The 25,821-nt window shown below is 35.1% G+C and overlaps 1 protein-coding gene across 1 annotated transcript in view; it reads left to right on the forward strand.

Moving 5' to 3' along the window:
- GALNTL6 (polypeptide N-acetylgalactosaminyltransferase like 6) overlaps window positions 1–25,821 on the forward strand; it is a 1,706,608-nt gene that overhangs the window by 1,061,206 nt on the left and 619,581 nt on the right. The window contains 4 exon segments of the mRNA XM_053700241.1: window positions 4,761–4,801; window positions 4,803–4,896; window positions 4,899–4,951; window positions 14,503–14,681. Of these exon segments, the coding sequence (XP_053556216.1) occupies window positions 4,761–4,801; window positions 4,803–4,896; window positions 4,899–4,951; window positions 14,503–14,681 (367 nt within the window).

Genomic DNA, 25,821 nt, shown 5'->3' on the forward strand with positions numbered 1-25,821 from the left:
GATTTTTAAACTAATTACACCTAATCTAATCCCCATAACAAAATAAAATAAAAAAAAATCCCTACCCTACACTATATTACAAATAGCCCTTAAAAGTAATCAGCTCTATTACCTGAAAAAAAAAGTACAATACCCCCAACATTAAACCCACCACCCACACACCCAACCCTACTCTAAAACCCATACAATCCCCCCTTAATAAAACCTAACACTAACCCCTTGAAGATCACCCTACCTTGAGACATCTTCACCCATACGAACCGAAGTTCTCAATGAAGACGAGCGAAGTGGTCCTCCAGACGGGTAGAAGTCTTCATCCAAGCCGGGCAGAAGTGGTCCTCCAGACGGGCAGAAGTCTTCATCCAGGCGGCATCTTCTATCTTCATCCATCCGGCGCGGAGCGGGTCCATCTTCAAGACATCCGACGTGGAGCATCCTCTTCCATCGACGTTGACTGTAGAATGAAGGTTCCTTTAAATGACGTAATCCAAGATGGAGTCCCTTAAATTCTGATTGGCTGATAGAATTCTATCAGCTAATCGGAATTAAGGTAGGAAAAATCCTATTGGTTGATGCAATCAGCCAATAGGATTGAAGTTCAATCCTATTGGCTGATCCAATCAGCCAATAGGATTGAGCTCGCATTCTATTGGCTGATTGGAACAGCCAATAGGATTGAACTTCAACCAATAGGATTTTTCCTACCTTAATTCCGATTGGCTGATAGAATTCTATCAGCCAATCAGAATTGAATGGATGCCATCTTGGATGACGTCATGTAAAGGATCCTTCATTCTACAGTCGACGTCAATGGAAGAGGATGTTCCACGTCGGATGTCTTGAAGATGGACCCACTCCGTGCCGGATGGATGAAGATAGAAGATGCTGCCTGGATGAAGACTTCTGCCCGTCTGGAGGACCACTTCTGCCCGGCTTGGATGAAGACTTCTTCCCGTCTGGAGGACCACTTCGCCCGGCTTCGTTGAGGACTTCGGCCCGGTTGGGTGAAGACGTCTCAAGGTAGGGTGATCTTCAAGGGGTTAGTGTTAGGTTTTATTAAGGGGGGATTGGGTGGGTTTTAGAGTAGGGTTGAGTGTGTGGGTGGTGGGTTTTAATGTTGGGGGGGTATTGTACTTTTTTTCAGGTAAAAGAGCTGATTACTTTGGGGCAATGCCCCGCAAAAAGCCCTTTTAAGGGCTATTTGTAATTTAGTGTAGGTTAGGGCTTTTTTATTTTGGGGGGCTTTTTTATTTTGTTAGGGGTAATTAGTTTAAAAATCTTGTAATTATTTTATTATTTTCTGTAAATTAGTGTTTGTTTTTTTGTACTTTAGATAATTTTATTTAATTGTATTTCATTGTATTTAGCTTAGGGAATTTATTTAATTATAGTGTAGTGTTAGGTGTAATTGTAACTTAGGTTAGGTTTTATTTTACAGGTACTTTTGTATTTATTTTAACTAGGTAGTTATTAAATAGTTAATAACTTAAATAACTATTGTACCTAGTTAAAATAAATAAAAAGTTGCCTGTAAAATAAAAATAAACCCTAAGCTAGCTACAATGTAACTATTAGTTATATTGTAGCTATCTTAGGGTTTATTTTATAGGTAAGTATTTAATTTTAAATGGGAATAATTTATTTCGATTTATTTAAATTATATTTAAGTTAGGGGGTGTTAGGGTTAGACTTAGGTTTAGGGGTTAATACATTTAATATAGTGGTGACAGTGTAGGGGGGCAGATTAGGGGTTAATAAATATAATGTAGGTGGCGGCGGTGCAGGGGGCAGATTAGGGGTTAATAAATATAATGTAGGTGGCGGTGGTGTAGGGGGGGCAGATTAGGGGTTAATAAATATAATGTAGGTGGCGACGTTGTAGGGGGGGCCGATTAGGGGTTAATATGTATAATGTAGGTGGCGGTGGGCTCCGAGAGTGGTGGTGTAGGGGTTAATAACTTTATTTAGATGCGGCGGGTTCCGGGAGTGGCGGTATAGGGGTTAATAATTTTATTTGTGGTGCGGTGGGCTCTGGGAGCGGCAGTTTAGGGGTTAATAACTTTATTTAGATGCGGCGGGGTCCGGGAGCGGTGGTATAGGGGTTAATAACTTTATTTAGGAGCGGCGGTATCGGAGGTAAAACAGTTAGTATAGTGTGGATGTTTAGCGACAGTATACCAAGAAAGCTGTAAAAAAGGCGAAGAGCTGTGAGATTGATGACTTTTAGTTAACAACAGTCCGCTGCTCATCGCACCGTACTTTTGACAGCTTTTTTGGTAACTTTGGAGAACGTATTCAGGTCCGCAGCAGTGATGTTATGCGATCTTAGGCGAGCGTATTGGTGCCGTCGAATGCAAGAAAGTCGACACTTTGATAAGTAGATGTCAAAAAGTCAAAAGTGTTTTTTGTGGATCAAATCACCAAAAGATTTTGATTGACTCCCTAAAGTGTTTGGACTGTAGATTGTAAGCTTTTTAAAGCAGGGTTCACCACCTCTGGAGTTTGCCATTCTTAGTCTGTTTCTTTTTTACTGTGTTAGTATGTACTATGAAGTTTAGGTTTATTGGTTCTTATCTCAGATCCTGTATTATAAATGCTGTTCTAGCTTAGAAACCATGATAAAATAAACAAGATGCTTGGACATTAATAAAAGTGATATAAAGGAAAATACTTAATAGTCCTTATTACAATATTTCGCTTAGTTTTCTAAGCCATTACAAATAATTTTAATAGCCTCCTTTTACATTTGTTGCACCATCCATATTATAGAGCTTGTTTTCATCTTTTCCTTCTTAGCAACAGTAAAGGAAGAAAGGTAAAGTAAATATCATGTAAGAGGTGTTTCAAAGGGTGTGTCCAAGGTCAGCAAAACAATGTATATTTAAAGGGACAGTCTAGGCCAAAATAAACTTTCATGATTCAGATAGAGCATGTAATTTTAAACAATTTTCCAATTTACTTTTATCACCAATTTTGATTTGTTCTCTTGGTATTCTTAGTTGAAAGCTTAACCTAGGAGGTTCATATGCTAATTTCTTAGACCTTGAAGCCCACCTCTTTCAGATTGCATTTTAACAGTTTGTCACCACTAGAGGGTGTTCACGAATTTCGTATAGATAACACTGTGCTCGTGCACGAGAAGTTATCTGGGAGCAGGCACTGATTGGCTAGACTGCAAGTCTGTCAAAAGAACTGAAAAAAGGGGCAGTTTAGTTAGATACAAGATAATCACAGAGGTTAAAAGTATATTATTATAACTGTGTTGGTTATGCAAAACTGGGAAATGGGTAATAAAGGGATTATCTATCTTTTAAAACAATAAAAATTCTGGTGTAGCCTGTCCCTTTAACTAAATGACAGATTTTTAGATCCTTTTAAATAATTTATTTCTTAAGCAGATCTGTTGAAATGTAGTGAATGATTTATAATACATAAATAAAAAATGGAATTATTGTGACTTCTATTTGTGACTTTTATCTTGTTCAATTCATTTTCTAATGGATTGGTGTAACATTTAGACATATGCAATTCTTTATTCTTTAGTTAGATTCATGGCAAAAATGGGCACGGTCTTCAGCGCTTTCTGGCACTGGATTTATTAGGAAAAATGAGCAACAGACAAATAACTGGATTTACACTGGTATTTATGTATTCCATTTTTTTTAATAATAAATCCGGCACTGTATAGAGCCAAATACCACAGACCTAATAACATTTTAGTTTAAACAACCCAAAAACATCAATACGAGACACTACTCTCTCTTCTTAAAATAAAGTTTAACACGCTCAGTTGTTAGCATTGAAAACCTTTCTAACTGTATTTAAAAACACCTGAGCAAACTCTTTTGAGTTAAAATTGACAAAAAAACCTGAGAAGTTTGAAATTATTTAAAATCTAAGCCAATATGCCCTAGCTGTGTTTTCATTTGTGAAGATGCAGAGCCTTTCAGAAATAATCACTTTTTGCCTCCTGTTTTAAGCTTTATTTCCATAACATTGTTTGAGTCTCTGTTCCAGTAAAACCATACCTGCATTACTTTGATTTTCAAATACGGATAAAATGTTACTGAATTCAACAACAATTAAATTTAAAAATAACAGTGGAAGCCCGGAGAGTAAAAAGTACATATGACTATCTTCTTTATAATTGTAATGTAATTATTTAAATTGTAGTATGTTTGTATTCTATTGCTTTACTATAAAAATAAAGATTATAGGCTTCTCTATGTGATGCATCTAAACCAACCTCAGGTGGTAATGACCATTTTTCTTTAGCTCTAAATATTTTTCATTGCTAATAAAGACAACCATTGATTTAATTCACCCCTGGTAACCAACACATGTGTTACTGTTTGCCAATTATTTTTCCTCTATGGAACCATTTATTCATGCTGATTTTTACATTTCATTATATTTTTCTTTGTGATATATCCCTCTATGATTAATTTTACTATCTGTAACCAGAAAACCTTGTTGAACTGGAGATTATTTCTAGGGCCATAAGCCAATTTTTTTATTGGCCTTTCATACCAGAAAACTAATGAAATATTTGGCACAGACTTGAAAATGGTTGTAGTTTGCCAACTTTGATGTTCAAGATTAAATCTAGATTTTAATGTTCTTTTTCCAAGTTAAATATGCAACTAATGAAACTTGCATGAAATATGTTTAATATACTTTCGATAAAATATTTATATTTAGTTACCAAAGTATTACTTCATAGCTTGCTTTATTAACAACATTTTTTTTTTCATTTGCAGAACATCTTAAGGATAAATTAGAAGAATATATGGCCTATTATTCCAAAGATTAGGATTGTGAGGACTAAAAAAAGAGAAGGTCTTATTCGAACTCGATTGCTGGGTGCATCAATGGCCAAAGGAGAAGTGTTGACGTTTTGGATTCTCATTGAGAAGTCAATGTGAATTGGTTACCACCGCCTATTAAGTAAGTAAAATAAAAAAAGTAAAATATTATATAATTAAAATAAAAAAAAATGTTTATCTGATAAAATGGATATACTTGTGCAATCTGGTGACTATTTATGTCTACAGTCAGTATCAGATTTGTCAGTAGGAAGAAAAGACAGCTACCTAGCTGTTTGTCTAGTTGATTAATAAAACTTCATAAATTTACCTCCATTGTCTTGCCATGATATCATCATCAGTCACTGTATAGTTGCATTTATATGAATTCATACATTAATAGGAAAAGTCTATGAGACAAATACATTAGTTTTCACTGTGCTCCAGCAACATGAATTCATTTTCTTGTCATACTGAGTAGAGGACTTTTGCTACAAAAATCTGTGACAATATCCTTTAGAACATAAGTTTTATCATGGCAGTTCCCCTTCTCTGCAAACAGACAGTAGCCACACTGAGATTTTTGCAAGAAAAACTAGTTAGTTGTTTGCTATTTTAATAAACAGTCTGTTTTTGTTTAAATTTACTTTGATTTAATATATTTTTTAACTAAAGGAGCACTGCTTCATATCCCTTTAAGAAAATATTTCTCAAATATATGTAAGCTTTAAATGTGACCCTATTTTAGGTACTTGCAGACTATTAGATGCTGTTTACACTTAATTGTCTCAATCTGTGGCAAACTTTGGAAACTGACAATACTGCTGACAATTTGGAAGTAAAGTTTTGTAATTCTTAAACCAACATTCTGCAAACTAAAATAAAATGAGAAATTGTTTACTGTCTATTTATTTGATTTAAGAAAATCTAAACTAATCTAATAAAAAATATTGCTTTTAACAAGTAATAGTTTTAGAGAACAACATTTATAAACAAGTAGATGTGCAGACATGATGACACATTCTATATATGTGTTACAAATGTATAACCTGATGGTGCATTGAAAATGTTATTTTCTGTCTAGAGTTACTGTGCAGCTGAGTTATGTCGTTGTACACACCAACAAATGCAGTAGAAGACGTAACATATACAGCATATGATCTTCCCATGCTATGAAGTTCAGCTATCTGGATACACTAAATCCAGAAACATCTACAAGTCACATGCATTCATAAGTTTCATAGAACTACCTTGCAGTATAAATTAGGAATTGGGGAAATTTTTTGTCAATGGAGAATTCCTTACATTTTTAGGGAATAGTGTCTAGTGTGAATAAATTGGGTACTTATTTCTAATACCTTCTTGCTTAGGCCACTGCATTTACAGTGAAGCAATATTTAAGATAAATATTTATTGATTTGATATTTAGAGAATTTGAAAGTATGTTTGGACTATTGCTCTATCCCCATGGACATTGTGACAAATTGTCATCTAATCAGATTCGGGAGAATAATCAACACAATTACAACATTTTTCTAAATATAAAGTGATTTCAGGAGGTGATGATGGTAATAATAAAATAAAACAAAATTGTCCAATCACAGTAATACAGTCCAGCAGAGGTGGTATATCAAGAATCCGTAATAATTTTATTAGCACATTCCAAGAGAGCACACACATAGAGATCCTTAACCCTCCAATGCTCCTTAACCCTCCAATGCACTGATAATGTATTTCCTAAACAACCATTGTATTCTAATGACCTTGCCTTCTGTAGTACTGCAGCAGGCAAGGTCAGTAGAATTGCAGTACTACATTGTTTATCATATTTCAGATCATCTGAAATGGTCCATTCCCAAGTCAATAAACTTAGTTGTGTCTGTAACTTTTGTAGTTCTTTTTCCTAAATGCATACATTAGCACTGTGATGTTAACCCTCTACTCTTTACCGTTCCTGCTGTGTACCTTTCCTTGAACCATATTAAACTTCATCCTGCACTACCTATGAGCAGGCCATGATTAAAATACAATCCTTTGAACTATTTAAACTATAGTTTGTTTTTAAATTAATATTTGTTTATTTTAAATAAAGCATTTATTATACCAACAGTGATGTTTATCATTTACCTTATGCTTCCAATAGTTTGCAAGTTTCAGGAAAATCTAAATCTATGTTTAATCATTATCCTTATATAAAAATTAAAGCACCTATAAATTGTTTAATTGAGTGTAATTGCACAATTGTGTAATTGCAATGTACTTTTATTATTTATTTTTGCTCACTTCCCCTGTAATTTACCTCCAAAACAGTGGCCCAGATTACGAGTTTTGCGTTAGAGGCTATGCAGTGCCTAACAAGCAGTTTTGTCTCACCCGCTCACTTACCTCAACGCTGGTATTACTGAGTTTTCAGAAACCCGGCGTTAAAAGGCAAGAAGTGAACGTTGAGCAAAATTTTGCTCATTAACCGCACTCCAATACCAGCGCTGCTTAAGTCAGCGGTGAGCTGGTCGTACATGCTCGTGCACGATTTCCCCATAGGAATCAACGGGAGAGCCGGCTGAGGAAAAAGTCTAACACCTGCAAAAAATCAGCGTAAAACTCACTAATGCAGCCCCATTGATTCCTATGGGAGAAATAAAATTTATGTCTACACCTAACACCCCCTAACATGAACCCCAAGTCTAAACACCCCCTAATCTTACACTTATTAACCCCTTAATCTGCCGCCCCCCCAACATCACCGACACCTTGGATGACGTCACTTAAAGGTACCTTCATTCATCTTTAGTTGTCGGATGAAGAGGATCGCTCTGCGTCGGTGGTCTTGAGAGATGGACCCGCTTCGTGCCGGATGGATGAAGATAGAAGATGCCATCTGGATGAAGACTTCTGCCCGTCTGGAGGAGCACTTCGCCCGGCTTGGATGAAGACTTCTCCCGGCTTTGTTGAGGACTTCGGCCCAGCTTGGATGAAGACTTCTCCCAGTAAGTCGATCTTCAGGGGGTTAGTGTTAGGTTTTTTTACGGATGTATTGGGTGGGTTTTATTTTTAGATTAGAGACTTTGGGCCTGCAAAAGAGCTAACTGCCCTTTTAAGGGCAATGCCCATCCAAATGCCCTTTTCAGGTAAATGGGGAGCTTAGGTTTTTTAGATAGTATTTTATTTGGGGGGTTGGTTGTTTGGGTGGTGGGTTTTACTGTTGGGGGGTTGTTTGTATTTATTTTTTCAGGTAAAAGAGCTGATTACTTTTGGGCAATGCCCCGCAAAAGGCCCTTTTAAGGGCTATTGGTAGTTTAGTTTAGGCAAGGTTTTTTTTTTATTTTGGGGGGGGCTTTTTTATTTTGATAGGGCTATTATATTAGGTGTAATTAGTATTAATATCTTCTAATTTGTTTATTATTTTCTGTAATTTAGTGTTTGGTTTTTTGTAACTTTAGCTATTTTTAATTTAATTTATTTAATTGTTAATTTAGTTAATTTAATTGTAGTGTAGTGTTAGTGTTAGTTGTCACTTAGGTTAGGTTTTATTTTACAGGCTAGGTAGTTATTAAATAGTTAATAACTATTTAATAACTATCCTACCTAGTTAAAATAAATACAAACTTGCCTGTAAAATAAAAATAAACCCCTAAGCTAGCTACAATGTAACTATTAGCTATATTTGTAGCTATCTTAGGGTTTATTTTATTGGTAAGTATTTAGTTTTAAATAGGAATAATTTAGTTAATGATAGGAATATTTATTTAGATTTATTTAAATTATATTTAAGTCTAGGGGGTGTTAGGGTTAAGACTTAGGTTTTAGGGGTTTAATAACTTTAATATAATGGCGGCGACGTTGGGGCGGCAGATTAGGGGTTAATAAATTAGGTAGGTGGCGGTGATGTTAGGGACAGCAGATTAGGGGTTAATAATATTAACTAATGATTGCGAGGCGGGGGTGCGTCGGTTTAGGGGTTATATGTTTATTATAGTGGCGACGACGTTAGGGGCGGCAGATTAGGGGTTAATAAGTGTAGGTAGGTTGCAGCAACATTGGGGGCAGCAGATTAGGGATTAATAAATATAATGTAGGTGTCGGCAATGTTGGGGGCAGCAGATTAGGGGTTCATAAAATATAATGTAGGTGGCGGCGGTGTCCGGAGCAGCAAATGAGAGTAGGGGTTAAAATTTTTATTATAGTGTTTTGTGATGCAGGAGGGCCTCGTTTAGGGGTTAATAGGTAGTTTATGGGTGTTAGTGTACTTTTTAGCATTTTAGTTATGAGTTTTATGTTACGGAGTTTTTGTACCATAAAACTCTTAACTACTGACTTTTAAATGCGTTAGGGATCTTGACAGGGGTAGAGTGTACCGCTCACTTTTTGGCCCTCCAGGACCAGACATGTTAATACCGGCGCTATGGAAGTCCCATAGAAAAAAGACTTTCACAAAGTTTACATAAGTCGTTTTGCGGTAAGGCCAAAGAAGTGTGCAGGTACACCTAAACCTTCAAGACTCGTAATACCAGCGGACAATAAAAAAGCAGCATTAGGACCTCTTAACGCTGCTTTTTTACTCTAACGCATAACTGGTTATATCGAGCCAAGTGATTGCACTGCTTCATAGATATACGTACTCTCAGGTCTATAAAACAATGACAATGCTGGCAACACAATAACAAATTTAAATACTTTTAAAGCATTTAAATTTGGATACAGATCTTGCTGTAAAGGAAATGCCATTTGCTAATATAAAACTTAGCATATTTTTTTTAAAAAAAAAAATACATTAATGTTCCTTTACCTTATACATTCACCACTGTAGTCTCCCCATACTGTACTTTTTCTGTTAAACCCCCTTTTATACTCTTTAGAATCTCTCACCATTGTTAATTTTATATTGCGGTTTTGCCTTTCTATTGCACCTTTTTTAATGAAAAAAATTATAAAAATAACAGGGCTATATTACGAGTGGAGCGTTATCTTAACGTGTGCCTGTAAAGCGGCACATTTGCCCATTTACAGACGCTCATTAAATAACCAGACATTACAAGTGGCTGATTAATTCTCCTGCAAGCTTGCAGTTTCACTTTGCGCTAAGCGCAATTAACCAGAGATCACCAATTGCCCCCAACATAAAGAGGACTGTTCTTTAAAATAAAAAATAATTATGAGCATCTAATACATGAAGCAGTTGTAAGGGGTTAAAGTGAGGGGATGTGGGGTATTTACATGGATGTCACTGGGGGATTGTGTTTTCACTATAAATACATATATATATATATATATATATATATATATATATATATATGTGTGTGTGTGTGTTTATATACACATATTTATTTATTGCTGCCCAACGCTGTGTGGTTTACCCCCTGAGCTGTGCTAGGTGGTTTGCCATGTCTATCGGCATAAAAACGAAGCTCCCATTGAAGCCTATGTAAGCGCATTCTCATGAGCACTTGGCTTCTGGGGAATTTACATGCACTGGTAATACTGAGTGGAGCACAAATATCGCTTAAGTGCAGTATTGCGCTCCAGTTGTAATCTAGCCCAAAGTATTAAAATGTAAAAAATTGTAGTAAAAGCCAAGATGACTATATTATTTTGGGTGTTACTATATTATCATGCGCATTTTTGTGGGTGTACTGCAGACATAAAATGCTGAATGGTCATATATTAATGCAAATAAAATTATAAGAGAAGGATTATTTTCGTTTTTGGGAGTGGGGATTTCTAAGATATTCTCCAAGCCACAGTGGGTTAAACGACACTATTGTTTCCAGGTGAACTGTATCTCATTTATATAAATATGTTTCTGTTCTAGAAAAAAAGTAATTTAGTAAATTTGGTTATTAAGGTGTCAGCTTAGCAAAATCATTTTCGTTCATGACAATTTAAACAAAAGCCTTCACTTTGGAAGTACTATACTAAAACAGGTACACACATATTAGCACCTTGACAATGGCATTTCTTAGTTACATACACTTATAATGTTTTAAAGACAGAATGAACTTCTTTATAAAGTTAAACTGACTTGATGAAAATGGAAAAGTATAAACTGATTCTATTTTACTAATATATGTAATAAAAAATTATCAATTTGTTTCATATAAATAAATAAATAAATAATATGCATATATTTCAAAATCATTTCAGTACAGTAAACCATGTTTGCTAAATATTCAAAGACCAAGAAACATTGGTTACATACAACATATTTTAAAATAATTCTAAATGATGTCAATAAAATTGAGGAGTGGAATTTTAACTATATAATGCTGTTAAGGAAAGGTTCACATTTTTAATATTTAAATTTGAATAATAGAATACATATTAGAAGAACTACAGAATTTAAATACAATGACTATAGCTCTGAAATCCTTTCCTCTGTGGAAATGAACTAGTTAGTATTAAGGTTACCAGTCCACACAGTAGGTTCAAATTATATTCCTATTGAAATAATTTTCAAATTAGCTAGACCTCTTTTGTAACTGTGGTTTGCTTTTAATCACATCATTGTAATAAAAAATATTAATAGCAGGGATTAAACAATGGCAATTTCCAGAGTTTTTGGTGGGATCCCAAAGCCTGTGTTAAAGGAGAAGGTCCTTTAACACAGGCACTGTGATCTGCCGCATTTAGCCTCCTATTAGTGTGTCCCAGGGCTCTGAGAAGAAGCACCCGGGTTGGCGCGGCTCTCCAGTGCACTAGAAATACGTAAAAAGAACTTATCGAATTTGAAAGAAAAAAGGAATTCAGTAAAATCTGCAATGTGTTTATTTTAAGACCGAACATGAGTGTTACATCCAAGACAAAAAAAACGAAGTGAAATAAGCTATGCATAAGACCCACAGGTGGGCAGACTTACGCGTTTTGGCTCTCAAGTGACCTTACTTTTAGACTTTTCACCTGTAGCAAAGGAATGTTTACATTCATTTAAAAAAAAATAATATAAATGTTCAGTATTCGCTTAATTTTAAATAAAACAAATGCTGAATTGTGCAACCAATTAATATTCTCCAATTATTCATTTCTGAAAGATTTGGATTAACTGAATATTTTGTGGCTGCACAAGTCTAGTAATTTTCCACTTTCTCATGTTTCTGTTATTATGAATGCGAAAAGCCACTGCTATTTTTTTATGACAGATATTAATATCCTGTACTGTTAATCTTGTTTTCAGAACGAAACCTCACCCATATAAAAACATGTTTCTGCAATAAATTAACTTTAAAAAATGTATAAGGAATGATTTTACAGTATAATGCATGTAAAGTATACATCAAACACAAATGTGCTGTATACCCATAATGCCCCAGTTCAAATTGATTAAAGAAAATGTTTATTTTTTTTCTATTTAAAGACAAATACTATTAGTTTCACAGCTTTTAAAAATATGTTATCGTCAACACATCACAACATGAAATGCTGTACTTTTACAAATATTCCATATTGAATCTAGATTATTTATGTTAAAGGGACAGTGTACTGTGATGCTTTTTTCCTCTTTAATGTGTTCCAAATGATCCATTTTACCTGCTGGAGTATATTAAATTATAAAAAAAAAAATATTTTAAATAGATGCTTTTTCCTGTTGTATACTGTAAATTTCAATAATTAAGTACCAGTTTTAGAAAAGCTGTGTAAACAAGAATGTGTAGAAGAAATCAACTCCCAGTCGGGAGTTTCATAGAGATGTAATACAATGTTAATTTTTATATTGTTCTCTCAAAGTAATGGTCTTAATCTTTATACAGTGAGAGAAAAGATAAGAAGGATTTTGTGAAAATATAGAGAAAAGCTAATGAGATCTGCTGTCACTGCAAGCTCGGCCAGTTTGATTGGATTGTGGTTTCAATGAGCAGAGACAGTTATTTCATAGACAAAACATACCTTGATTTTAAACTCTGCAGCTGGTATAACAAGTCATTGTAAACACGTCAAGGCAAAAAAAAAAAATACAGTACACATCTAAAAATGGCCATAGTGCATTTTTGTTTTCTTTGTACTTGAGTATAAAGGGTTAATCATGGACTTGTAATACAAGCATGCAATTCCACTTCAACAGCTCTGATCTGGATGACTGAAATGACCTGCTGTCACGTGATTGCACAAGAGCAGGGTTCAAGGCTAGACAAGCATTTGCTTGTGCAATGATAACTTGCTGCAATGCTAGCCAGATAGGTTCCTGGGAGCAAACCATGCCCAACCAGCATAAATTGAGCCCACTGTCACAGAAAGAGTTTATAACGTGTATTTACTACTAGACACAACAACAATATGCTTATGGAAACTCCAACTGTCCTTATGAATAATTCTATAAAATGTTTTAGTAGAATTTGACCACCTTGGGTACAATATACCACACCTTCCAATTTACTTCTGTTATCAAATATACTTTATTATCTCTGTATCTTTTATTGAAGAGTAAAACTAGCTAGGCTCGTAAGAGCTCAAAAGTATGCATGTGTCTTTTTTTCAGATTTATTACATCATATCTTAATTCAGAAATATAATTAAAATAGGCATCATATGAAAAATAATTTGATTAAAAACACAAAATGTAATTGTCCTGTGTACTTGTAAGTCGACATTGTTACAAAGGTTTGTCTTATAATATAGACTCCAGCTGCAGAAATATTTCACAACCCCTTTGCACTGAAAAGGTTAAAACAAGTAGGCTTTGTCCATTAATGTTCTGATTGAAATTTACCCTTTTTGCCATTTCCAAACTGCCCTATCCTCACAACTTTTCTTTTTTTTTTGTTTACTTTCAAAAAAAGACTTTTGACAAAAGTCTCTGAAGTGTTTGTTGCCTGAGGAGAGAGTATGTATAGTATCTTCAAACTCTCCCTTGACCCAAGGGCCCTTCAGAGTGCAATGTCAAAGATAACGATGACACTACAGACCCTGATTATTTTTAGTGCCTGCAGCCCTTTTTTAATCAAATCCAAACAATAAATTGTAAGCATAGCGGGAGGGGCAGAAGGAAAAAGTAAGAAAAGGGTCAAATTTATTTAAAATATGCCTTAACAAAATATCCATATTTTAAATGCTCTATTTTTAGCAGTCTTCCTACAGACAGTTAAGTGATATATTAAAATCAGTGTATAACGTTAGTAATATCCCTTTAACCACACACTATAATCACAAAGGCAAAAAAAGGAGCTCTTATGAAACCATTTAACAGTGATTGTAAGCAAGGATGTCATATATTAAAAACGTATCAAAAACACTTAATGCTGAAATACTTTGGAGAATGTTCTGTTTTTAGAGTAACTAAAAAATGCAGACACAAACCAAGAAAGATAATTCCTCTGTGCAGCAAACTTCAAACACTCTCTCTTGAATCTTTAGATTGTGCTGCTTTACTCTTTAAATGACAGATTGAGGACAGCTCACAGCAGCTGAATGACAAAGATATAGATGGCTGGGCTTTTGCTGCTCTCTCAAGGATGCAGTTCCACTTAAAAAAATATATAATTGTTCCTAATCACTGTCCAGCGGCATGAAGCCCAGTTTTAGATAGGAGCTTGATGTTGATTTAAAAAGTAGAATGTTTTGAGAAAAGAACTGCATTTGTTGCAAAAAAAAAAAAAAGTCAGCAATCTTCTTCAGCCCTTAGAGATCAGCTGGAGTCAAGTTGCTATAATATGATGGATGACTTGACTAAATATGTCTTCCTCTTTTCTGCTTTCATCTTTCAGACCAGATTGCACTAAACCACAAAACCATTGTGTGTCCCATGATCGATGTCATTGACCACAATCACTTTGGGTATGAAGCACAAGCCGGAGATGCCATGAGAGGAGCATTTGACTGGGAAATGTACTACAAACGCATTCCAATCCCTTCAGAACTTCAGAGAACGGACCCCAGTGAGCCTTTTGAGTAAGTAAAACAAGGTCGCAGAGACAATGCATTGCAGGAGGTGATATCTGTTCAGCAATAAGTCAAATAACAATATAATTTAGGCACTTTTAGAAGAACCTAACACATAAATTGATCTCTTTTGTTTGTAAAATGTGACTTAATTCCTTGTATAAAACTGGGATTGTTCATATTCTTTTATTTTTCATTTTAAAGAAAACAATATATAGCCAGTATTATTTAACAGCCACCCACTTCTAGATCCCTGAAAGAGTTAAGTTTATGAGGAATAAATGTGCCAATTTCATTCTTACTGATTATGTTTCACATATATAACTGTGGTACATGTTCAATGCTGAAATATTTTTTAATCACATATGTAAATGTGGTACATGTTCAATGCTGAAATATTTTTTAATCACATATATAACTGTGGTACATGTTCAATGCTGAAATATTTTTTAATCACATATGTAAATGTGGTACATGTTCAATGCTGAAATATTTTTTAATCACATATGTAAATGCATTAAAGCAAGAGATCGATAGAATTTGACTTAAGCGTATAGGTGAGTTTGGCCAAAATATGTCACTAGAAGGCTCCTTTCTGCATACATTTGAGGATAGTGTGCAGGAATTTGATTTATTATATTAGGTAAATATGACTGAATTATATTTCCTTGCTATCTATTAAGAATGGATTATGAGCAGACTATATTTCTGTTATTCAAACTGATTTGTTTCAACAATATTTTTGTGAATTAGTTTTTCTTCTGAAATTACCATTTGGAAAATACTTCTAGCATTAATATTCATTGGACTCTGCCATAAAGAGAAAATAACGTTTCAGCAAACAGGAAACATTGGGGGGGATATAAAACACCATCTGTGCAATCTATAGTTACCTCAGAAGGTAATGAACACAGCACAAATAGGATTACAAGTTCTCATGGGGTAGCTTCAAACCAAATACTTTAGTAATTAGCAAAAGCAGATGCACAGTCTAGTTTAGAAACTGCACCTCCCTAGGTAATTAAGATGGAGTGATTCACAATGACTGATTTACTACAAAAGACTGAACAACGTAAAAGGTGGAACAGTCAATATGAGAGGATATAAAAGGACCAAATCAATCTTAATTTGTGTCATATTTAGCCTGCTTAATTTATGAAGCACAGTTGTGTAAATCATATGGAAACTTAAGCCTACCTTCTGTTTAGCAGTTGTGCCACATTAGAGTTTTTCATCCTGTGCTATAAGACGTTCTGCGTTCATTAAATAAACGTTGTAAGCTGACCCAGGCCAAGTGCCTTTCACCTATTTATGTAAGATGTATAGGTAAGCAAGTTTCCTTATTATGTGAATAATTGTATTCCGTTATTAACTAAGAAACACTTCAAGACAGAATTCAAAAACCTATTAAACCTGAACTTGACCTTATTTATATATTAACTTTGGGAGAATTCATTAGTGGTTATTCACTGTTAATGTCAGTTATTTTTCATTGTTCATTAAGAAAGCTTGACACATTTGAGGTTATTGCATTTTATTTCTATGCACTGCTGCACACAAAATATATATACATATTCTTTTATAAAAGGGTTTACTGACTAATGTAATTTTTTATGTCTTTTTAATGAAAAGTATTACCAAAACAAGAAAAAATTCAATACAATTTATGTATCATAGTAGTTATGTTCTATCAACCTCCACAAACTCAAATCATAATTATTTAGAGACAGCAAGGTAAATAATAGTAGCTCCTTGCACATGTTAGCTATGACCTGCCCCCAGGGAGCTTTTGACCCCAACCACTATGACACTGGTATATATATCATAAAGTTTAAGTGCCATTGACTTGATCCTAAATTAAAAAATGAAAGCCTCCACTGACCCATTCCCATATCCACAATCTAGTGCTAACTAGAGTTGGCCCAATCTCCCCCATTATACTTAATCCTAAATAATCTTAAACAATCCTAAGTAATTCTAAATGTGATACTGTCCCATTCCAAATAAACATAAAATCAGCATTGTACCAGTTTAATACCAGACCTCAACTATATCTTAACACTACCCCTTTGTATTTCCCTCCATAAGTAACTCCTCTATGTTTTCTTGCCCCATACTGCAAATAATTCTAATGCCAAAAATGAAAGCAAAGTAAAAGCAATGTTATTAACAAAACAGAAGAGTAGTTGAATTTAATTTTATTCCGCCTGCATGCAATCCTGAAAGGATAGGCTTATCAGCCAGTCAAAAATGGTAAAAAAAAAAAAAATTGAGAAAAACTAAGACACAGCAGATAGGATCAAGAAAAAGAGAATACTAAATGAAAATTATTCTATTAGACCTCAGGTAAGTATAAATGTTTTTTATTTGGGAGTTAAGGCTTATGAGGAGTTAGGAGTTATAGGGGCCGATTTACTATGCCCCTAATGGGGCCAATTTGCCCTGTTTCTGTGCGGGCTCGCCGGAAACAGGAGTTAAGAAGCAGCGGTCTTAAGATCACTGCTCCTTAACTGGATCTGCCCCCTCTGAGTGTCGTACAGCAATCAACCAGATCGAATACGATCGGGTTGATTGACACCCCCGATTGGCTGCAAATCTGCAGGGGGTGGCATTGCACAAGCAATTCACTAGAACTGCTTGTGCAATGCTGAATGCGGACAGCGTATGCTGTCCACATTCAGCTATGTCTGGCGGACATGATACGCTACAGCCTATCATCTCAGCCACACTTGATAATTTGGCCCTATGGAGTTAAATTGTGATGACGGATATGTTTATTCTATGGTTGGGATTTATTTGTAATGGAGAGACAGGTGAGTGGTGATTCAATTGGAATCACCAGAGGGATTAGAATTGGTTATTGTTGGCTATGGTTTAATTGAAGCTGGTGGTTAGGGATAAGTGCAGTGGGAGAAGGTTACAGTTTCATATTTTAGCGGTACAGCATTAATCAGTGCAGACAATAATTTTGTTTTGATCCTGATGGATGTTGTCTACTTAACTCGTGTGACAGCCACTGTTTTTGTTTGTCACTACAAAAAATGCCTCTGCAGGTGCAATGCATACTGCCCACTTTTTATGTTCTAGCAGCTTCCTTATTAGCTATGATGTGGGGGCTCAATATTTGAATGATGTGTCTGTATGCTACAACATTGTTACTATAATTAACAGTATGCTAATTATCTAGCTTTTAATATATGTGCATATTAATACAAAACAAATAAACAAGTAAATTGCAATGCGAACGTGAGCTCACATTCGCATTGCTAAGAAGCATTGTGCTCACGGGAGCGTGCTTCCCTAGGCTCCTATGGGAGCCTTGTTCTGATGCCAGAGACGGCATCAGATCCTTGTGCAGCAAAGGGGGTAAGTAGCGCAGTGATGGGCAGCAGTTAGTAAACAACATTGTTACTATCATTAACAGTTTGCAAATTATCTAGCTTCTAATATATGTGCATATTAATGCAAAACAAATAAACAAGTAAATTGCAATGGCGTCAGAGATGGCATCAGAACATTGCGCAGCAAAGGGGGTAAGTAGCGCAGTGATGGACAGAAGTTAGTAAATATATATGTATATGCTGATATACACACTCTGCTAATCCGCATCTCCAGACCAAAAAAAGAAAAAAGTAGAAGTTATAAAAAAAATTATCACAACTTTATTATGAAGAGAAAAATATTTTAAAATCCTTTACATGTAAAAACATGAACATTCAGTTACATGCCTGCAACTAAATGAAACAACAGCAGCCAAACATGTTTAGGCCTAGTGTCAGCCCTGGTTCACTGGCATAACTAGTGCTGAGTCTGAAAGCTCTATTTAAAGGCATAGTTAATTATCAATTACATGCACCTGTTACACAGATTAACCCATGACTTTCTTTTTTAGTCATGGTAAGGATCTCTTCCTTTGTGCCATATTAAGGCCATAAGAAATTCATTATGAAAAAAATACATATAAATACAGGGAGTGCAGAATTATTAGGCAAATGAGTATTTTGACCACATCATCCTCTTTATGCATGTTGTCTTACTCCAAGCTGTATAGGCTCGAAAGCCTACTACCAATTAAGCATATTAGGTGATGTGCATCTCTGTAATGAGAAGGAGTGTGGTCTAATGACATCAACACCCTATATCAGGTGTGCATAATTATTAGGCAACTTCCTTTCCTTTGGCAAAATGGGTCAAAAGAAGGACTTGACAGGCTCAGAAAAGTAAAAAATAGTGAGATATCTTGCAGAGGGATGCAGCACTCTTAAAATTGCAAAGCTTCTGAAGCGTGATCATCGAACAATCAAGCGTTTCATTCAAAATAGTCAACAGGGTCGCAAGAAGCGTGTGGAAAAACCAAGGCGCAAAATAACTGCCCATGAACTGAGAAAAGTCAAGCGTGCAGCTGCCAAGATGCCACTTGCCACCAGTTTGGCCATATTTCAGAGCTGCAACATCACTGGAGTGCCCAAAAGCACAAGGTGTGCAATACTCAGAGACATGGCCAAGGTAAGAAAGGCTGAAAGACGACCACCACTGAACAAGACACACAAGCTGAAACGTCAAGACTGGGCCAAGAAATATCTCAAGACTGATTTTTCTAAGGTTTTATGGACTGATGAAATGAGAGTAAGTCTTGATGGGCCAGATGGATAGGCTCGTGGCTGTATTGGTAAAGGGCAGAGAGCTCCAGTCCGACTCAGATGCCAGCAAGGTGGAGGTGGAGTACTGGTTTGGGCTGGTATCATCAAAGATGAGCTTGTGGGGCCTTTTCAGGTTGAGGATGGAGTCAAGCTCAACTCCCAGTCCTACTGCCAGTTTCTGGAAGACACCTTCTTCAAGCAGTGGTACAGGAAGAAGTCTGCATCCTTCAAGAAAAACATGATTTTCATGCAGGACAATGCTCCATCACACGCGTCCAAGTACTCCACAGCGTGGCTGGCAAGAAAGGGTATAAAAGAAGAAAATCTAATGACATGGCCTCCTTGTTCACCTGATCTGAACCCCATTGAGAACCTGTGGTCCATCATCAAATGTTAGATTTACAAGGAGGGAAAACAGTACACCTCTCTGAACAGTGTCTGGGAGGCTGTGGTTGCTGCTGCACGCAATGTTGATGGTGAACAGATCAAAACACTGACAGAATCCATGGATGGCAGGCTTTTGAGTGTCCTTGCAAAGAAAGGTGGCTATATTGGTCACTGATTTGTTTTGTTTTGTTTTTGAATGTCAGAAATGTATATTTGTGAATGTTGAGATGTTATATTGGTTTCACTGGTAAAAATAAATAATTGAAATGGGTATATATTTGTTTTTTGTTAAGTTGCCTAATAATTATGCACAGTAATAGTCACCTGCACACACAGATATCCCCCTAAAATAGCTATAACTAAAAACAAACTAAAAACTACTTCCAAAACTATTCAGCTTTGATATTAATGAGTTTTTTGGGTTCATTGAGAACATGGTTGTTGTTCAATAATAAAATTAATCCTCAAAAATACAACTTGCCTAATAATTCTGCACTCCCTGTAATATAAGAACTGTCATTAAAGCAGAATATACATAGAATATTACCCTCACTTAGAAAATATGAATAAATATTTCAAAGTATCAAATATATAAAAAAATACAATTTCTTTCAATATTAAACTATCATATAAACTTTTAGTAAAATAGATAAACATCCATTATTGAATTTAGTCCAAAGGGATGCTTTGTCTTAAGATTGAAAATCCAAATCACTTCCCTTTGGTGTAGAAGTCTCTCTCTGTCTCCACCCCTCCTATGCCGAGGGACATGGTCTATACCCTGTACTGTTAGAAGGGAATCATTTGAATTGTGTTCCTGCCTAAAATGTTTAGCTATTAGTGTGGTATTGTTTGGGTTACCAATATTTCTTAGATGTTGAAGAAACCTATCTCTTAAGGCACGTTTCGTGCGCCCTACGAACTGTTTCTTGCAGCCTTGGCATGTTAGTAGGTAAATTACATAATTAGTGTTGCAAGAAAAACTGAAACGTATATCAAACTCCCTATTAGTGGTACGGGATACAAATGTTGGTCCCTGTTGTATGTGTGTGCAAGTTTTGCAGATATTCCCTTGACATTTAATACAACCTATTCTTCTCCTTAACCAGGACTGGTTTTTATTGATCGGTAACATAGAAGGAGCTAATAGGCTTCCTAAGATCTTAGCTTTGCGGGCTGAGAAATTACACCCTTCGCTAATGATTTTGTTTAGTTTGACATCACTTTTTAAAATTGGTAAGCAGTTTACGAATAATGCCACAAATGTTATTGTAATCTTTACTATAGTTTGTTACAAAGTAAGGCTTGTTTTTGTTTCTCTTAATTCTGTTTTTTCTGTTACATTTTGTCACTAATAAATCCTCTCTCTTCAATTTATCTAATTTAATTTTGGTTTCTGCCAATAGTTTAGTATCATAGCCTCGCGCATCCAATCTCTGGCTCGGTATTAAATACATGTAGTTGATATTTGTCTTCTGTGGTACAATTTCTTTTAGTTCTAACCATTTGACCATAAGGTATAGAATTGGTAGTGTTCTTAGGGTGACAAGAAGAAGAATGAAGAATAGTGTTTCCTGCTGTACTCTTTTTATAGAGTTCTATCTCCAAAGTGTGCGTGTCTGTGTGAGATGTGAGTGTGACGTCCAGAAAATTGAGACTGTCCACACTATCTATCATAGTGAACTCCAAATTTAAATTGTTGCTATTTGCATGGTGAAGGAACAGGTAGAGCAGAGAACTGTCCCCATCCCACACAAACAGCAAATCATCGATATATCTACCGAAGTAGACAATGTTTTCATGAAAGGGATTAGTATCTCCAAAAACATGGCACAGCTCCTAGTACCCCAAATACAAATTAGCATATGATGGTGCAAATTTGGCACCCATGGCTGTGCCACATTTCTGGAGATAGTACTTGCCCTCAAACATAAAAAAAATGTGAATAAGTAAATATTCAACAGCTGTGTGCAAAAATTGAATGGTGAAAAAATCATATGTTGTAAAATTTGTGAGAAAAAAATCAACGCTTCCAATCTCTTGTCATGAGGGATGGAAGTATAAAGCAATGTCACATCCATTGTGACTAATCTATAATTATCACATCAGGTTATGTGTTCAACCTGTTCAATGAGTGCAGTAGTGTCTCTTAAATAGCCATATAGGTTAGTAACTATGGGCTTTCATTAAGTGAACCAATACCAGCCACGATTGTTTGACCAGGTGGATTGGTGGGATCTTTGTGACGTTTGGGCAAGTGGTGGAATATAGGCATTGATGGATATTTAGGCAATAAATATTCCACCACTTTCTCAGAGATCACCCCATCTAATTTGGCTTTGTGGACTACCTCCGCTAGTAATCTGCGATAAGTATCAGAAGGGTCAAAAGCTAAGGGTTGGTAAATATCTGTGTTGGCAAGTTGTTTATTGGCTTCAGCCACATAATCACATTTGTTCAGAACTACTGTATTGCCACCCTTATCTGATTCCCTAATCACTAAATTTGGGTCATCTTTGAGATCATTAATTGCTTTTCTTTCAAGTGTAGTTAAATTATTATTACTAAATCCCTTTATTTTGGTACTTTTGTTCTTTTTATCCAATTCAATAAGCTGGGTTTCAAGTGTTTGTTGAAAAACCTGTACATTTAAACCCCTGCTGTGAATAAGATAAAAATGAGTTTTTTCTTTAAATTTACCAAGATCAATATCTCTTTCTGAGGGGCCAAATCGTTGTTCAACGTAACTTTCCCTCATAAGTTCCTGCATGTCTGTCAAAGCTGCTTGGTCATTAAAATTAAAATTAAGTCTGTGTTCACATTGTGTGTTATTAGTGTCATCCTCTTGTGTTACATTATTTTCCTCTGACTCATCACTATAAAAATGTTTTTTCAGGGTTAAGTCCCTTACAAATCTGTTAACGTCTAGAATAGTAGAAAACAGATCAAAGTTACAACTAGGGGCAAAACCTAAACCTTTTTGCAATAGTGAAATTTCTTGATTGTTAAGATTTCTAGAGGATAAGTTGATAACATTGTTTACGGACGAGTTGTCCTGTAAGACATTTTTTTCCTCTGGGGGTACCAGTTGTGATTTACTCCTTCCCCGTCGTCCCCTACTCCCTCTACATATTTCCTTTTTGTTTTATCTTTATGCTTGGTTTGTTGGGACCCATCCCTTTTTTTGACTGAGAGGATGTGCTAGGGATTGGGGTATCTAATACAGAAATAGTGCCCCCTATTGAATTAGAGTTTAATGTCTGTTGTTGTGATGTTTCCTGGTCTGAAGTGTCATAGTCATATTCTGTTTCACTGAATCTATCTTTTTTGGATTGCTTAGACCCTGAGTTTTTACCACTAGTGACTTTTTTATGTGTAACTCTATTCTTAAATGGTGCTCTAAAATCATTGCCACTGGTCCACTTGTAGAACTTATTCATTTCATAGTCTAACTTATCCCTATGCATTTTCTGTTGTTTAAATAACCACAGTTCCTTTTTAAAGGATCTCATATTTTCTTGAAATTGTTTGTCATAATCTCTAAATTCTTGTTGATGTTAAAGTTTTTTCAATTCTGCCTGCAACTCCTGCATATGTTGAATAAGTTGCAGTCTCTGTTTCTTTTTAAATTCAATGAGTATGTCTATAAGGGCTTTGGAGCAAGCTGTGAGCACATCATTCCATTTGGCTATAAAATCTTGACAGGTATGGATATATATTTCTGTGTTAATATGTGTACAGGTGGCCCTCAATTTACGCCGGTTCAATTTGCGCCGTTTCAGAATAACAACCTTTTTTTCAGTCATGTGACTACTATTGAAAAGCATTGAAAAGCAGTGCACTAATTAAAATAGTCAGTAGGTGGAGCTGTCAGTTTGTGTTGCAGCAAAGTTATGCAACTTAGCAGACTGAAATTTATCTGTGTACACAGAACAGACCTTAGCTATCGAGCAACAAGATCTAGCAGTCACTTCCCTATTATCGTCATGACCAGCTGCTTGTGGAGACGGTGCATAACTGCCTATTAATCACTCCAGATTGAAATGCATTGAATAGGTGCAGACACAATATTATCTAAAATGCTAACAATGCAGAGAACTGTTTGCAGAAAAATGCAAGTAAAAAAAATTTTTTTGTTCATTAAACTTAGTTTGATGATACAGTCTGTTGTGTGATTATTTAATTAGGTTTATAATGCTGTTTAGCATTTAAAGTCTCCATTTCAAAGCTTTAAAAATAATGTATTAGGCGTTACTTATGACAATTTTGAGAGGGCTATTGGAAGAGCAAGAAGACACTTACTCTGAAAAGAATACACTTATAGCCCTCTAGATAGCTTTAAGTAAATACAATTAATCATTTCACTATTTTGAGCTTGTGGAGTGGACTTAAAATTTAACTTTTATTAGTTTTATTGTAAAATAGGAAAATTTCTTAAAAAACAAACTTATGTATCCTCACTAGGATTAATGAATGATACTTATATTGAGATATCTTCCTAGAATATATGTGTACATATGAGTCAATATAATCTCCTTTACTGAAACGTTCAAATCTTTGTATCTTGCTTGAAATTAACTCAAGGGTTAATTGTTAAAAAAGTTATATCCACATTTGTCAGTTACTATGGATTGTTACACGCATACTGTTCAAATCTCACTTTGACAGCACGTGAAAAGGTGACAATGTTGTGTCTCTATTTAGTTTATCAACAGGACTGTTACTTGCCCTTTAATGTTTAAATGTCAGAGTTTGAGTTTGAGTAAAAATATTGCTATACATGCATTTGTGTATGCTTGAGGTTAACCATTAGTTGCAACTTTTCAAGTGGACAATATAAATAAATATATATATATATATATATATATATATATATATATATATATATATATATATATATATATATATATATATATATATATATATATAATTATTTCAATTCAGCCATCAGGGTTAAACATTGAGTACCTATATCAGTAAAGGATTGATTGCTTTGTACACAAGGAAGATTCATTTCTAAGTGTGAGTCTCATTCAAACATTCGATCGTTAATTAGAACATCTTAGGGTAAAGATAACTTGTAACTCTTTATTGTCGGAATTAGTACCATTTGTGTTTAGGATATATTAAATAAGACACCTTTTATTTAATGGTGGTAGCACTTATGAACAGAAGTCTCACATCTTGCACTTAGGATAAGTTGAATATGTCCTCTTGCTGAGGTATTTATGGCGCTATTTAGACACTGATGCATAGTCTTTAATACTTTCTTGGTATCCAAGAAAAGTACTATTGTTTTGCCTTATATAGTCTGAATTATCAATATCAACAAGATATTAGCACAATTTGAATATATGTGACTACTATAGCTTCATTCGCTTATCATTGAAGCGTGTTAGGGTGTCTATACAATGTGCCGTTAATCTTGTCAGATGCAGTTGTAACTGACAAATATCAGAGAAAACTCTTACCAGTATTTAAATAAAGTACAAATGTTAAGAATGTATTTGTTTGCCATTAGTGCTAAAATAAGGCATCTTATATTATTAAAGAGCATGTTATACTGCATCTTGAAAAATAAGGCATCTTGTATTATTAAAGAGCACGCTATACTGTACTGTCATGTTTTTCTTATCCAGTATAGTTTTAAAACAACACAGTGTCAAGAAATGTTATAAACGTATTTGTTAACCCTCAATAGTAAATTAAGGTATCAGATATTTTTAATACACACGCTATAATGTTTTAAAAAAGCGTGCTACAGTGTCATGATTAATTGTATTTACTTAAAGCCATCTAGAGTGCTATAAGTGTATTCTTTTCAGAGTAAGTGCCTTCTTGCTCTTCCAATAGCAATTGTCTTAATACACCAGCACCAAGATCTAAATAAACATTTGACTATACAGAAACAAATAGATCACAGGTGGCATTAACAAACAAGTAGTGCCGTTGGTATCCTTTCGCTGTCCAAAATTTTGAGAGGGGCCTGGAATCCAACTCCCTCACTTCCCATTGACTTACATTATAAACTGGGTTTCAATTTACAACAGTTTCGATTTACAACCATTCCTTCTGGAACCTAACCCTGGCGTAAACTGAGGGCTACCTGTATATACACATAT

The sequence above is a fragment of the Bombina bombina genome, chromosome 2 (assembly GCF_027579735.1).
Source record: "Bombina bombina isolate aBomBom1 chromosome 2, aBomBom1.pri, whole genome shotgun sequence".
NCBI lineage: Eukaryota > Metazoa > Chordata > Amphibia > Anura > Bombinatoridae > Bombina > Bombina bombina.